Source organism: Trachemys scripta, chromosome 15, assembly GCF_013100865.1.
Source record: "Trachemys scripta elegans isolate TJP31775 chromosome 15, CAS_Tse_1.0, whole genome shotgun sequence".
Taxonomy (NCBI): Eukaryota; Metazoa; Chordata; order Testudines; family Emydidae; genus Trachemys; species Trachemys scripta.
Window position 1 is genome coordinate 17,558,623 of NC_048312.1, and position 17,277 is coordinate 17,575,899.

The 17,277-nt window shown below is 39.6% G+C and overlaps 1 protein-coding gene across 1 annotated transcript in view; it reads left to right on the plus strand.

Annotated features, from left to right (window-relative positions):
• The window catches only part of PPIL2 (peptidylprolyl isomerase like 2), a 153,703-nt gene that overhangs the window by 81,045 nt on the left and 55,381 nt on the right, over positions 1-17,277 (plus strand). Inside the window, exon 13 of the mRNA XM_034791061.1 lies at positions 17,055-17,144. Coding sequence (XP_034646952.1) covers positions 17,055-17,144 — 90 coding nt within the window. The remainder of the gene's footprint in view (positions 1-17,054; positions 17,145-17,277) is intronic.

Here is a 17,277-nt window from a genome sequence, read left to right on the forward strand (position 1 = left end):
GTCTATGGAGAAATTAGAAAAGAATGGAAGTAAAATTAAAAACCAAACGGTAGAACAGAGGTTCTCAAACTCTTTCATAGCATGGACCGCATCTTAATAGAGAAATTATCTGATGGATATCTCCCTTCCTATTTGCAGTTGAACAAACCATCCTGACTTTAAGAAGGGAGGGAGTCAAGAGACCTTGCTTATATTCTTGACTCTGCTGCTGACTTTGTGTGCGCGCTTTGGGCAAGACACTTAACCTCTTAGAACTACCTGTTTGAAAAATGGTTGTCATAATTATTGCCCATTTTTGTAAAGCACTTTGAGATCATCACATTAAAATGCCACATTAGTCCAAAGTATTATTTCTATTATTAAATGTGATAAGCTGCACTAACGGAACATTGAAGTTGCATGGCTGAAATGATAAAGCCAAGAAGTACAAAAGTGAAGGGTCCGATAGCACTGGTAACTCAGCTGTGTTATACATCCTGTCTTTATAGAAAATAGAGGTTGGAAATGGTAATATATTATGCTATACATTTAATCAGATAAATAGTATGTATGTGCAAAATGGACTAGGTAACACTGCTGTGCATTTCCAAACTGTGATTTTAATTGTGCAATCTCTGTTTTGTATGAATAGCTCTTCTAAAATTTCTTCTTCTTCTTAAAAGAAAAAAGGAGAGAAAAGGAAAAATTGCAGAGCTGTTCAGAGTGTGAATTTTATAAGCTAATAGCTGCATATCTTATCTCCAGCTTCACCAGCTATGTTTGCAGGCTTCTTGCAAAGCAGCTGTTTGGCTTGTGGAGCTTTCAAGTTTCACCAGCAAAGCTTGAGTTCTTGGAGCCAATGAGAAGAGTAAACTTGGGCCAAATTTTGCCCGTCTTTTGTTAAGTAATATCTTACATCACAAATAGTCCCATTGGAATCAGTAGGTCTACACTCAATATAAGGCTCTACTCCACATGAATGAGTTGGCAAAATCTAGCCTGTAGCTAGTTATGAATTCATAGTGTATATATGTGTAAGTGTGAACCAGGAACATTAAGGAAATGTCCAGCACTACATGGTCAGTGCATAACTTTCAAATGCTTTAATGTCAATCTTAAATTAATATTTGTGTATTACGGTAGTCCTTACAGACCCTAACTGAGGATACGTCTATACTTACCGCCAGGTTCGGTGGTAAGCAATCGATCTTCTGGGATTGATTTATCGTGTCTTGTCTAGACACGATAAATCGATCCCGGAAGTGCTCGCCGTCGACGGCGGTACTCCTGCTCCGTGAGAGGAGTACGCGGAGTCGACGGGGGAGCCTGCCTGCCACGTGTGGACCCGCGGTAAGTACCTTGTAGTTCGAACTAAGGTACTTCGACTTCAGCTATGTTATTCACGTAGCTGAAGTTGCGTATCTTAGTTCGAACTGGGGGGTTAGTGTGGACCAGCCCCGAGAGCTTGGCACCATGTGCTAGGCATTGCAAATATATAAGCCCTAGTTATGCAAAGACTTGCACACATGCTTAACTTTACACACTGTGGGAGTACCATTTAGTACCACTGTCGGAGTACCTTCAGTGGGACTACTGAGAGTGTAGAGTTACGCACGTTGCAGGACCATGACCATAATATGAGAGGGACTCTACTCCAAAGAGTTTATATAATCTAAACAGACAGGACAGACAAAGCAGGGATGGGAAAGAGAGGTGCAGAGAGGAGAGCATGACTTGCTCAAGGTCACCCAGCAGGTCAGTGGCAGAACCAGGAATTGAACCCAGGTCTCCTAGACCAATGCCCTATTCAGTGGCCTGTGCTGCCAGCTTCCTTTATACCAAGTGGAAGCACTAATCCTCAGTAGAGACAATACAGATTTACCAACCCCAAGCATTCAAAATTTTGAGTCAGATTCCAAAATGTCATGTGATTTTATAAAATAACTTTGGGGTTTTGTTTATCTTCTGGTGTCTAAGTCTTTAGAGTTCACGTTTTCAGGCTTTTTTTTTACCTATATCCAAGAGGGTCAAAATTCACTGTTTTAAAAAATGAAAGCTGAGACAACCCTATATTTATCTGATTCCAGGACCCAGGGTTATCAGAATCACAAATATAGCAAGACTCATAATAAAATTGTCAAAGTGTGACATCACTGAATATTTTCTGTTACAAGTTTCAAAAAGTAGCTTCCCTCCCCCCTTAGCTCTGTTTTTAAAAACAAACACAAACAGTATTATCTCGCTCTTCCAGAACTCTAGCAGCTGAAGGGATTATACTCTAACTTTTTTTAAAAAATGTTAATTTTTAGACAGACACCAAACTTGGAAAATTTCAGCCCAAATGGTATTTTGGAAAGTTCTAAGCGTATGGAATAGGAGATTATAATGGGAAATATTTTTCAGGCTTACTCTAGAGGTTGCTTTTAGTGACCCCTAGAACTGTAGAATTGTTTAGCCAGTGACTCAGAAGTTTCAGGCAGCTATTGTGGAGTCCAAAAATATGATAAGAGCTTCTATTTCATTGCCTAGCAGGCAGTGTGCAGGGCTGGAGGCGTGGGAGATGAGAATGGAACAAATACACCAAGCTCAATTTATCCTCCTTTCTGCCGAACAGTAGTGGTGATGAGTGAGAGATGCATCACCATGATGAGAGAAGCATCACAGCAGCATGTCATGCCATGATTAATCTATGGCTCTCCGTCACCCTGTTCAATGACAAAGGTGGCTTTCTTGCTCTTAAACATTGAATAGCACTATATAGTGAGACGAAAAGCAGATGATGTCAGTACAGCAACGTTTAGGGGCAGCAACAGAGTGAGCAGACTGTGTTGAATCATTTATTTTGTCATGTGTTATGAAACTGATTCCTATCTAATCCAGGCTGAGTGAAGCCATTTCCATGTTGATCAATATGGTTCCCTAGAACACTTGAGCAACTACTATGTCTCAACCCTCAAGAGTCTGTGTCTAATTCCCTTTATAGCATTCCCAATATGGTGCCCATCATGTTTCTTTATTTTTCCATACATGTCCCTATGTATGTCCCTTTCAAGTCAGTGTTTTCTTATATGCATTTTGCAAATGTGTACTGTTATGCACAGCCAACCCTGATCAAACACTGGCCTATGACCATCTGTTTCTTTTATTTCTTTGTGTTGATTAAATCTGTGCAGATTAAGCAGCCTTTTGGCAGCAGAGAGTAACTAAGTAAAGCTATGTATTAGTAAAATAGTAGTGAGCTAAATAGGAAACTAATTACTTCTCTGAGAACATAAAATATGTATATATTACACACTAAAACACAAGATAAAACTATTTAAGATTGCGAAGTCAAGCATTCAGAAGTTGGGAAATACCAAAATTAAGGTTTCCTGTGCTGCCTTAATTCATATGCATCTTGATAGTCTTTAATTCTTCTTTGAGTGCTGGTCCCTATGCATATTCCGCACATGGGGTACTCATGCAAACCATGCGTCTGAGTCCAGAAATTCTTCAAAACAGTGTCTGTTGGCCACACGTGCACAGTAGCTTTCCTTGTGCTCCCAACTCAGGGTATAAGAGGTGGTGTGGGTTGACGCTTCTCCAGTTCCTTCTTATCGCTGCGTGGCCTGAGTTGGAATTGTGTCCACCTTCACTTTGTTGTATAACCTGCAAAAGAAAATATTTGTAAATAGTTATACATCTTAGCTTAGTAGTTAAAGCTTATAGTTAGCATAGAGTATTTCTTTCCCCATAATTGGGGCTATGTCCAGAGTCTTGGGATTCACGGATTGTGTCTCCCACACTTGCTTCTTCTCTATCAGTGATGAACATCAGCGGGTGCCTGTACTGTTTGGGTGAGGTGCACATATCTGCAAAGTGCAATATCTGTTGCTCCTTCCCACCCAGAACTTGAGAAGCCTCTGAGCTTCACCGAAAGCACCTGGTGGAGAAGGCTATGAGGCCACTGTCTTATCCGTACCTGAGAGAGGCCTCTGTACCTGGACCACAATTCACTAGCAGTGCCCCTCCAAGCATATGCCTTGGAGTGGAGCCTGCAACATCTAAGCCCAAGGACTCTTCTTCTAGAGCTCCCCATGAGAATAGAGTGGACTCTCATGGAAGCAAGGACAGAACTCCTTTCAAGGACTGTCCGTAGGAAGTGCGTTTCCTCCCTGAGCCTGTCCAGATCAGGTGAGGGACCCTAAGGGAACAGCTTTTCTGAAGACCAGGGGTCCAGGGCCCCCTGGGAGGTCACGAGCAGGTTTCAGGGGGCCCACCAAGCAGGGCCAGTGTTAGATGTACTGGAGCCCAGGACAGAAAACCAAAACCCCGTTGTGCAGAGCTGAAGCCAGGGCCCTGAGCTCTGCCACCTGGGGCTGAAGTTGAAGCCAGAGCAACTTAACTTTGTGGGGCCCGCTGTAGCCTGGGCCCCGGGCAATTGCCCTACTTGCTACCCCTAACACCAGCCCTGGCTTTTATATGCAGAAAACCAGTTGTGGTGGCATAGGTGGGCCATGAAGTTTTTATAGCATATTGGGGGGACCTCCGAAAGAAAAAGGTTGAGAACCCCTGCCCTACACCTAGATCTGGCATCCTCAGTGTCCTTCTTCAGTGCGTTCCCCACTTAGCGAAGAGGATCAAAGTTGCTATAAAATACATATTTATTATCTCTCTGTAGGTAATACCGCAAAATTGAAATTTCATTTTAAAATAATCCAGTGGGCTAGAGTTGAACATTTTGAGGTAAAGACCTCTTGCTGAAACAGCCCATCTGCTGTTCTCTTATCTCTGAGATCATAAGATTAGCTGGTGTTGGGGTTCTTCTGACAGACGTTCAGATTTTTAATTAGCTATTTTTGTGTCTTAAAACAATACAGTAATCCACATATACCAAAGTAGTGTGCAAGCTGCTAATCAGTAAGATTGATGGTGATGAGATTCTGCCTGGCAGCATAAAGCTAACCAAGAAATGTTTTGTATTGATCCAGGTGTGGGAAATCAATATTGCATTGTGATTGAAATCATCACTTATGCTGTGATGGGCTACAGAAACAGAGCGTGCAATAGGATTGGAATCCAAAATTTCCTGTGTGTGCATCTGAGATCGCTTGTCAAGATCTCTGTGAAACTTTATGCGGGTTCCAGAATGGCAAAGATGATGTTTGATATATAACTTACTGAGCTGAAGAAAAGCAGTTAAAAAAATTTCTGGAGATAAGCTGACTTTTCTGTTGATTTTAAATGCCTTAAATGAGCAGAGATGCAATGCTGTTCTCTTTACAGCATAAGGGCATTCCTGTTTCTTATTTTGTCACTATTTTCCTCCCTGTCTTTTTCATTCAGATACAGTATGTTCCACTTTGTGGAGACATACTTAATCAGATGGTCACTTTTATTGGGCCATGTGCCAGGGAGCTGAATTAGTCTAGGGATAGTGTATTTCCAATAAATGTTGCTTAACTGGAACATTAATTCTACTTAGTAGAGATGCATTTGGCTACTGCACAGGATTTGCTAGTGTTTAACCAGGTGTTAAATTCTTAGCTTTGGTCTTACAATGTAAAAAGTTGCGAAACAAAGATAATATGAAGAAATAAAGATTAAATGCAGTGGATTTCAGTTTTAGTCTTCTATTTTTATTTAGTATAGTGTTTTATTTCATCTGAAATCTTTCAGGTTTTTTTCTTGTGGTTGCTTCTTTAGTCAAGACAATAGACCATCCACTGAGGTGTCTCATTTAAAATGGGTTCTATTGTATTGGTAATTATATCAATGCATGCATAATTACTAGATCGTGCAATAGTCTCCCAAGGGAAGTAGTAGAAACCTCATCCCTGAAAATGTTTCAAATTAAATTGCAAAAAGAACTAGAAAAGCAGCATGGTGCAATGAATTGAGTATGGGACTGAAAGCCAGGAGACCCTGAGTGCTTGGTTCTGACATTGACTTTCTGTATGACCTTGGCAAAGTCACTTGAATCCAGATTTTTAAACAGTGATATACTTTTTGTCACTTTTGTTTGCAGATGCACATAAGCGTGTGTATAATTTTGAGCCTCAAATTATTTGCGGGCACAGTTTAGGTCACTTAAATATTTTGGGATGCAGCTGTCCAAATAACCTATACTACAAGGTCTAAAAGGGAGCCCTGTTTGAGAATGGGCTGAAAATCAGGCCTTTAGTTTCTGGTTCTTCATCTTTAAAAAGGGATAAAAGTACCTGCCTTCCCCCCTTACTGGTGTATGACGTTCAATTATTTTTTATTGGGGATAGGGAAATGTAAAGCACTTACATGCAAATTGCTGTTAGAGCAAAGCCCAAACCAAAGGGACAGACTAGTTATCTAGAGCAGGGGCAGGCAACCTATGGCATGTGTGCCAAAGGCGGCACGTGAGCTGCTTTTCAGTGGCACTCGCATTGTCCGGGTCCTGGCCACTGGTCTGGGGGGCTCTGCATTTTAATTTAATTTTAAATTAAGCTTCTTAAACATTTAAAAAACCTTGTTTACTTTATATACAACAATAGTTTAGTTATATATTATAGACTTATAGAAAGAGACCTTCTAAAAATGTTAATGAATTACTGGCATGTGAAACCTTAAATTAGAGACCGAGTCCTGTGGCACCTTATTGACTAACAGAAGTATTGGAGCATAAGCTTTCGTGGATGAATACGCACTTCATCAGACACATGTGGTCACCCATGAAAGCTTATGCTCCAATACTTCTGTTAGTCTATAAGGAGCCACAGGACTCTTGTCGCTTTTTACAGATCCAGACTAACACGGCTACCCCTCTGATACTTAAATTAGAGAGAATAAATGAAGACTTGGCATACCACTTCTGAAAGGTTGCCAACCCCTGATCTAGAGTAAAATTCCTTCCATCTCTAATTGCTCTGTTTCTGGGCAATTTCTCATATAAGCAAAGAATATGGAATGTGATTCAGTAGAAAAGCACACAATATTTGTCATATAATAGTAATTCTTAGCTGTAGCCATTTTTGGCAGGTTCATACTTTTTTTTAGTTTAGTTTTCTGTTGTTTTAAGGGGTAGCTTTGAAGACAACACAGAAGAAAAGAGGGAGAGACTAATTTCAAATCTCCATCTTTCACTGTGTAAATAGATTTTAGGCTCTGGCTGGAACCTGGCAGCTCTGCTTAATGATGACATCTTGACTATCTGAAGAGGAGCCATTATTCTACAAACACTGATTTTTAGATCTTTTGGTACCATCTGACCCATCAAATATGCCTGAATGCTTGGCTCCGGTACTGACTTATGGTGTTACCATGACCAAGTCACTTGGGTCCAGATTTTTAAACAGTGATGTACCTTTTGTCACTTCAGTTTGCAGATGCACATAAATGTGTGTATAATTTTGAACCTCAAATTATTCGTAATTTAGCTCCCTTTCTTTTTAATCTTCGCTCTACTAGAGACCATTTCAAAGATCAGATGCTCATACCCTTCTTATCCATTTCCAGTAGAAAAGAGATTTTTTAAAAAAAATTTCTTTGCCCTTGTTGCATGATCATGCTCTCCAGCTCCTCTGGAATCTAATTTTTATTCCAGCTGATTTCAGTTATCCTGATACCCGTTTTCTGTCTCTCAGCTTCATCACTTTGCACTCTCTGTTAAATGTCTTGTTGATGTCAGAGTATCCTGCCCAGCTTGTAATATTGTTGCAATGGCTAAATAAAATGCCGCCCCAGAGGGCTATAAATGACTTATTTCACATTTCTATACCTCCGTTGTTAATAACCGATAAAACATCTTAGTGTAAAAGCAACTGTAGCTTGCAGTTTCTAAGCTTTTAAAAAAAAAAAAAAATCATGTGAGCCCTCCGGTATAAAAGCAGTTAGAGGAAACATTTGTTGGTAGGCTGTGTTGATTTCAGAAGTAGAATGGTCCCTCAGAGTGTTATGTTGGCAGATAAATCAACCTGCCCTTCTTCGTGATGGGGGAATCTAGTAACTTTCCATAGTTCTTTGATAAACTGTATTTCCCAGATGGTTTCTTCCTCCTTTTTGAAGTAAGTTGGAAGCTAATGTGTAAATGCTTTGAACTTTGTTTATGAATATAGTATCCATGATTGGGGTTGGAGGAGAAGGAGGAGGATCTTCTCAACAAATATTAATGGCAAACTGTTCATTTAGCTGCTGTAACTTGTTCTGTGTGTCACAATAGGGTTGCTATTGCATGTTGTTTGTGCTGCTTTGTTTTGCTCCTCCTGAATCTGGGACTGACAGGAATAGTAGAAAGGCTCTTCCCATCTCTGGGGGCCATAACTGTCCCCTGTATGGGCTGATCTCCCATTGCTTCAAAGGGATTGTCCTGCTCTCCTTTTTTTTTAAAGGAGTATTTAATTCTATGCTGGGGCAGAGGGAGGCACTCAGACCAATCCTTTTTTCCCCATGTACGCATCCGGGTGGGATGGTCTAATTTGAGCTCTGGATGTCTGTTTCGGGTCTCCTGGTGTGCTTTGGTTCTCAGTGGTCACCTGGTGGGACTGCGAAAGAGCTGCAGATATGCATGTGCAGTCAAGGATTTTTTGCCTTCCCCAAAGCACCTGGCAGGCTCGTGTTGGGTTGATCACTGTTTTTTTGTGTATTTTCTGTGCTTCAGTTTTGTGGGGCAGGTGTGCTAAGGTAGAAGGGGTCACTCAGTGATCACAGGACTGAGACCTGCAATGGTGAGCATGACAAAACTGTTCCCCTTCAGTGTTGTGTTCTGCTTGGGTCTTGAATCCTCTGATGAGGACACGGTGATTTGGGGTAACTGGCTATTTATCAGAGCCTTATGGCTTCAATTGGAAGTGAAGGCTAAGGTAGCTTCCCCTTCTAAGGTGGAGTCTGTATGGCCAGTGATTGGACTGCAGTATCACCAGGAAACTGCCCGAAGAGGTATTATGCTAAGTCTTTTCACTTACTGATGCTTGCTCAAATAGTTAAAGTTGTGGCTGACATTTAAACAGTACCAAATGTGTGCTGTGTCTGATTTGTTGTCTCTGTCCGTATCAGTAACATTTTACAAAGCACACAGCACAGTGGAGGACTATCTTAGAGCTACTCAAGCCCCTACTGATCACATGACTTGTGCATTTGTTTCTTTAACACAGCAAATAAAAGTTAGAACAGAAGGAAACACTGACTGTAGTAGGAACAAATTCTCTGCTTTTGGAGAGCTAGTGAGTAAAATTGGTTTTAGATTAGGTTAGCGAATTAGATGCCCTGTTTACCTTAGATTGTGTTTAGATAAACTGATCAATTGCTGTTGTACTCTCAAGTGACAAACAAAACTGGGCTATGAATTGTCCTACAGATGCCCATTGTAAACTGTGCTTGCTACTTTGGCATTCTAGATCATATTCCTTAATGGTAGCACTTTGAAGAAATGTTTTTGAAAAGTGAAATTTAGATGTCAACTGAAATTCTGATTTATTAAAAAAAATGCTTTTAGCAAGTACTAAATAGCTATTTAAAATAACATTTTTGTGTGTGTGATGAGAGAATGTTCGTTCTTCTGCTGTTGTTTTTAAAGAGCTACTGTAGCTTTAAGTAGCCAGATTAGGTAATTGCTTGATATAGTTTCATTACCTAAGATGCTTTTTGTTTGTTTGAATCTCCGTGTATCACTGTGAGCCTGGTGAAATGTTCTACTTCAGGATGCCCTGTCTGATGTTTATCCCTTGCATATGTCATCTCACCTCATTGGAACGTCACTGTTCTCTCATCATTTTAGTCAGTATATTGACCTCAAGGCATCTGCCCACTGCATGGTTGGATTGATAAGGTTTTGGTGAGATCATCATGTAATTTACGTGAACTATAAGCCCTGCCTCATTCCTATTTAAAAAACAAAACATAGAGCTGTCATCCTTCTCTGTCACCATAGCCCATCTGTTTATCACAGCACTGAATCGGATGAGAAGGCTGGCAGGCTGTGGTGCTAGTGGTGAATAGATGTATTTAAAAACCCGCCTGTCCTGTAGGACATCCCGTGGTGAGTTCCACTGAGTAACGCTGAGTTCCTGTCAGAGACAGTACTCCCTGCAGCAGAGATAGAGCATTAAGATTCAAGGGCTACGCAGAAGAGCAGCTACAGTAAACATGTCTGATTTTCAGAGAGTGGTGGGGACTGTGGGAGGAAGAGCCCAGTTTAGAAATTCCCAGTCACCCCATTATGTTTCTTGTAAAGAAGTGATGCAGTAGAATAGCCTTGAAGAAATACTGCATTGACAGAAATGCCTTAACTAAATAAAACCCTCAAAAGCAAAACCAAATCTGCCTTGCATTTAAAAAAAAAAAAAAACTGTGAAAAATTGCAAGCTTAGTTTGAAGTCTGAAAATGTTATTTCACCAGTTCGTGCTTCTTAGTAGAGGGATTCTGGCATTGGAATGATCAGATGAAAGCTGTAATGTAAATAATAGAATTTTAATTCACAGAACCAACTTCTCATTATTTCAAATTATTACTGCCTGGACCCAGAGCATTAATGAGCACATGTTGTGGTTGTGCAGTTCAATGCAACTGCTACAGTACAGCCACAGCTTTAAGAAGACAAAAACAAATAACTGGAGTGGTGGAATTAGCAGTAAAAAAAAATTATACAATTGTGTGAATGACGGCTTGTGACTGCTTAGTGTGGAATTTTTCTTTAAGACACATGCAGATCCTGAAGGGATGGAACGTTTTGAAATTATTAGCTCTTCACATAGTAAAGCCTTCTTGCTTGCAGTCATAGCAACAACTTAGAAGCCCCAGTTCCTTTTCCTTCTACAGTATCTTGGCAACAGGGGCACAGCATGTTTCTAATCTATTTCTAATTGGCTACTTAACTGTCCAATAAGAATGACTTTTAAAAAGATAGCAACCCATTTTTACTGATGATAAAGGAAAGCTGCAGACTGAGAAAGTAACCCGGCTTGGTTACTTATCCCTCAAGTCTCTGGGTACAATAAGACAGATGGGTTTTGCCTGGTTTACATCTATGCTCTTGGCAATGAGAAAAGTAAAATGTGATCAGTCAGTATTTATAAGGTTTTACGTTATTCAGCTTGCTCTTTTAGTAGGACTTTAGATTTTAAAAAATGGTTTCTTTTTTCTTATTTTTTTCTAGTATTTTCCCCTTGCTTGTAATGTCACTATCCATCTTTTGTCTCTGTTCCATTTTTACATGCTCTTTCTTAGGAACAACCAGTTTTTCTCATTTTAAAATCCATCCAGGCCCTGTAGGTGGTGCAGTGACAGCAGTCAGTATGTGCCACTACAGCATCTAGTTTGCAGACATTTAGGTAAGCTGAGACTAAACATGTTTTGAAAGAAATTAAATCTCCATTTCCACATCAGACACACGTGTTCCCTGCCAGCTAGCAAGGGAAGCAATCAGGTCAGTTTCTAGGGCAGTCAGCCTTCAAATCCTTTGGAATGGGAATCTTGATAAGAGATCAGTGCTTGTTTTGGGAGGGAATTTTCAACCCATTGACAAATGCAGATATCTGACAAAGTACCTACAAAATATACTGAGAGGTTAGTCTCTAGGGATGAGACTCATTTTACTGTAAGCAGAAAGTTGCTAAAGATGCTGGTCAGAGTTTGGAAAAGAAGTATACCCTTCCCTCCGGTCAAGGATAGCATGCAGATGGGCCACATGTTGACTCATTTTTGTGGCCCTAACACAATCTGAGTTGTTAGCCCTGGGAAATCCTCCTTTTTTAAGGCTGTCTTTAATGACCACGCTTCTGGGGAGAAGAGTCCTGGATCAATTTTACATTTGCCCTCTAGAAGTGTCATTGTATCTGATTAAAGAAAGCAGTTGGTCTGAATACTTGAGAAAATGTAAAATCTAACCTTTTTCCCCCCTGTTGCTGTCTTTCAAACCTGCATAATTACACAACGAGAGGGCAATATTACATCCAGCTTCTGGAGACGAGTGAATGCAAAAGTTGTAATGGACAAATTGGAATTATTTTTTAAGTATTTCCGACCTTGCACCTCTTACAAAAAGGGCAAAGAGGAATTGTCTATTGATAATGGTACCTACTTGGAACAACTACAGACAGAAATACTAAAGAACTCATTGTCCACTGTGGAGGCTCTGGCAATAATAAATAATCTTCCGATGCACTTTATACATTAGCATGTACCTTGAAAAATCAAGTGCCGTGAATGCTAGCACAGTAGCTGATCATGCAAAGAGATTAGGTGAAGCAAAGTATATCACTGAAAGCCACATCAGGTCTTAGGGCTGTAGCTCTGGTGTTCATCTTACCACTGCAAATTTAAGCCAGTGTAGCAGTGACCAGTAGTAGAAACTAACTATGGAACTGTTTGATGGCCTAGTTAAAAATGTATGTGATGGTTCCAGTCTAGCTGTTAGTAGACGCCCACAAAAACCACTTATCCCGGTTGGCTCTCTTGTTGATAGTCTTTGCAGAAAGACCAAGGATTGAATGGGCATTGAAGCTAACCAATCCTCTCATCCTTAGAAGTGTCAGGCTGGAAGGAAGCAATATGGAGGAAGCTTATGCCTGTTCTGTGAATAAGCAGAGGGATTTGCATTCCGGGACTGTCAATCTGGCATCTTTCACAAGCACTAAATTCACTAATGAAAATAAAAAGTGTGTACTTTATGTAGTACTTTCACCTATCCTTCATAAGGGAGCAAGGGCGGCCCTATAGACATTCGAAGAGTGTCCATGATTGCAGCCGTAATGTGGAAGGTAACTTCCTTATCCTGAATTCACGCTGCCCACCCATTCCTATCCCCATCCTTTGTCCCTAAGAGCACGCTGATGCTAAAAAAAAAAAAAAAAAAAAAAAGTGCTTCGTTTTTGCTTGACAGTTTGAGATCTCCTGAGTACAGTAGCTCTTCAAGACAAACCAGGCTGCAGACCAGAGATTCTAGGCATGTTGTATTAATTTAGATTCAGTATATAAGTCAAAGGTTTTAACATAACCCAGTTACTGTCCAGCATTAAACAGTATTAAATAAGGTTCGGAGTTTGATATACAGAGACCTCTGCCTGCTTAGTACTATAGTGAACACATTAAAAATCCTTTTAACGTTTTATTAAAGATAAAGGAAAGGAAAAAACAGTTACTTAATACTTTACATTTCAAGTACTTTAAGGCTTTCATTTTAACAACATCCTTTGTTCCCTTTCCCTTTAGCTGGAGAAAGTTTTTTAAAAGGAAATCCCCCTTGTTTTGACAGTCTTTTATATCAGTGGCTCTCAACCTTTCCAGACTACTGTACTCCTTTCAGGAGTCTGATCTGTCTTGCATACCCCAAGTTTCACCTCACATAAAAACAATTTGCTTACAAAATCAGACATAAAAATACAAAAGTGTCACAATATATTATTACTGGAAAATTGCTTAGTTTCTCATTTTTACCATATAATTATAAAATCAATTGAAATATAAATATTGTGCTTACATTTCAGTGTATAGTACATAGAGCAGTATAAACAAATCATTGTGTGTGTGAAATTTTAGTTTGTACTGACTTCGCTAGCGCTTTTTATGTAGCCTGTTGTAAAACTAGGCAACTGTCTAGATGAGCTGATGTGCCCCCGGGAAGACCTGTGCATACCCTCAGAGGTATGTGTACCCCTTGTTGAGAACCACTGTCTTATATGGTATCAAAGATGGTAATAACAGTCCTGTTGGGGAAGAGAGAAGAAATTAGTTGAGATGGGCTGGAGCTGTTGTTGCTGTTTAAAGTCTGATCCCGTTTCATCACAGGTAGTGCTTGGGATTCAGCTGGAACCAGCAGAGGTGGCAGTGTCTTTTGGTCCCTCTCTCTGGCCTGGTCTGGTTAGGAAAGAATCAGGATGATGAAGGAAGGCGTGAGGTGGCAGCCATGATTGCGCCACTAGCCAATTTGCTCCCATCCTCAAAGATACTTTAAGGGTTCCAAGATGGAGGGATGGGGGGAATAAATCATCTGCTCATTATTTTTGTCTACCAGTTAAGCCTAGTGTCTGACACATCAATTTGGGTTCACTGATTTCTGGTTCTATGTTTTTCTTATTTACCAGACGTGATCTTAACACAGTCCTTGCGTTATATCAGTAAGACTTTTTGTTTGGACTAATTCAGGCTTTCCATCTCCCTTTTGTATCTTTTCCCATCAATGTTTATTGTTATAAGACTTATTAGTGACACTGTATGAACTTTCACTCACTCCTTACAGTTAAACTCACAACTAGGGTGCGGTTTGTGGCCCAATTATCACCACAGGCTTCAAGCTGTGATTATCAGTAGGTTTTGAAGAAACAAGGTAACCATTAGGGTCCGCCACATGATTGAAACTAGTGTTTGCTAATGAAAACCTTTTATTGGTTCCTGTACAAAAAAGCCCACCATAAATGGCAACAGTAGTGTTGCTAAGATACTGTTTACCTGCGGAAGTGTATGTCTGTTGTATGATGCATGAGGTGCCATGGGAACCAGTTTGGTAGCAATTATTTAAAGAAAACCTTGCAGTAAATGGTTCTTATATAGTTGCTAGACTGCTTTTCAACAGCTGCACACACAAACCTAGTTTCTGAGAACAGATATAATAACTGGAAACCATTCAGAGAGATGGGTCAGCACAGGTCCTGCTGTGAATAAAAAATTCATTAGCAGAGAAAAGTATTTTTCATCTATATTTTACAGAGCATGTTTTCAATAAATACCTAATTTATGTGGCAAGTGTCTTATCAACATTCTGTGGATTGATTATTGGTTTAAAACAGTTTGGCACTAAATTCCATATTCCCTCTGGGGCTTCAACTTTCAGCTAATTTCATTTTCTTAAAAAATTAATTACAGGTTGCCTTATTCTCCCCAAGAGAACTAATTAACTGTCTCTCTCCAAAGAGGTTTTTTGATTCTCATGAGGAGTACTGCCTTAGGCGAAAAGCTGCCAATTCCATTTCTGATTCAGAAAGGAAAATTTTCTTTTTAAAAATGCAAAAACCTCTGTGCTCGTAATATCCTTACAGGCGTTTTTCATGATCCGTAGCTTTTCCATTCTTGATTCTAATACAGCACTCTCCATTATGGTATTTTCTGTTACACGCAAATGATTCTTCCCTGGTCAGATTTTACAAGCATATTATTTTAAAGTGGGTATATAACTTCAAAAATGTTTTAGATGTACTATAAACATTAAAACATATATAGACCTTCCTGTTTGAAATTATTGGTTATGTATGACATAAGCTGCCCTCGGGATGTTGCACAAACATATGATTAAGTATCATTCTGTCATAAAACAGATACTTTAATAATAAGGTACACTGCAAAGCTGAGATCAGAGTTAGCATTAGATTGAATTGAGTCTAGCTAGTTAGTCTTCCACTGTAGCTGGCTGCTTCATTTTCTATATGTTGGGTAGATTTAAGAGGAAATATAGTACAGCCTTGATTATCCAGATGTCATGAATGACAAAGAGTGTGTGGCTAATCAAGGGAAATTTCAGTGTAATTAATAGACAATGTGGGACATGACCCTGTTTCCAGGTAACAGGCAGTTTCAGGCTCCTGAGATTTAGATAACTGAGGCTGTACTGTAGCACAGTTTCCCTTTGGGAAAGGGATCAGAGAGATCATTTATCTTAAAACGTTATATATAGTTCATTTTTTTTTTTTTTTTTTTTTTTTTTTTTTTGTAGAATGTGCGAGTGTGCCTTATTTTTGTAATAATGTTTTAGATGTTTTATGTGCATGACTGAGGGTAGGTCTACATTACAGCCTAAGTCGATATAACGTCGCTCAGGGGTGTGAAAAAGCCCTCCCTCCCACCGACATAGCTTCTGTTTCTTGCTGAGGTGGAGTAATTATGCTGACTGGAGAACTTTCTCCCACTAGCATAGCGCATCTTCATCAGATGTGCTACAAAGACGCAGCTGCATCTGTGCAGCTACACCAGTGTAGCGCTGTAGTGTAGACTTGCCCTGAGTCTTGCCTCTGTCACTGCTGGAGCTCTGAGCAACATTACAGATGAGCCATACTGGTGTCATGTCAATGCTAAATGCATCAGTTTTATTCAGAAAGAGGTTCCAACTCTTGAAAGCTTCTCTCTGTTAATTTACAGAGTCTTGTGCTCATGCTGGGGGCTTATTATCACATGCAGAGCGCAATAAGAATACTTCTAAAGCCTATTACAGCTCAGCTTGTTTAAGACCTTCTTCTATGAAATTGGATTCATATTATTTCCATAATTTACAACTGAGGGGGGAAAGCATGTCCAAACTAAGACAGGCTGTTTCTCTACTTATGAGGGATTCCATCATAGCACTGCAGAAAAGAGAAACTATGTTGATAAAGGAAAGACAAGTATTTGGAATATCAGAGATCATCTGTACTGTAGTCTTTTACTAAGTGGTGTTTGAATGCCATGATTGAGGATAAATCTTTCATTCTCACTGTAAAAGCAAAGGAGAAATATGCAATGTGTCTAACGTAACTGGCTAAGATTTACTTTTAGATTGTGAAAATAAGTCGTCAGTTTCTTTGAACTGATTAATATAAAATAAAGTGACTTTTGTGGTGCCAGTCCAGTTCTTAGTGGTCAGGTGCCTCTTATTACAACACAACAGTATCCTAAGTGGCATGATTGTGTTCCCCTTTTGTAATTGTTAAGCAAAGATGTCAAGGCCTAAATGAGCCTGAAGAATGAACCACTCATTCAAATCTGGAAGTAGTCCCATCAGAACAAGGTTGAGGTATGTTGCTGGGACTTGTTAGAGATAAGTAGATGAAGTTGGTCTCCAGCATTGTCCTCTTTATTGTCATTGACTTCACTGGGAAATATTCTAAAAATAAAACAATACATAATGAGACTAATGTTCAGCATTCTTCCATGCCCCTTGGGAGAACTACGTTTCACATATTGCTGTACAGTGTCTCTCTCTGATATACAATATGCTCTTCTATAGGATTTTGTTGTTGTTGTAAACTAGTAGGAACTCTTAATCAGAGTCCTGACTAATTAGTCCTTTGTAACAGGCACAGATAAAATGCGATCATTTTAAACAATATAGTCATTGATTTTACTTCTAAAGATATTGCTTCATTAAATAACTAATCTTTTTCAGACACCCAGAGCATGTGAAAACTTCATCAAGCTATGCAAGAAGAACTATTATGATGGAACTATTTTTCACAGATCAATTCGTAATTTTGTGGTGAGTATTGAACAAATGCTACATAATGCACAATAGGTTTTGTCACCCTCATTCCCCCGAAATAGGAGTTGAATATATTAGATGTGTTAATTTAAAATTCTAGTTACTTCCTTGGAGCAAGTAGGTGTACACT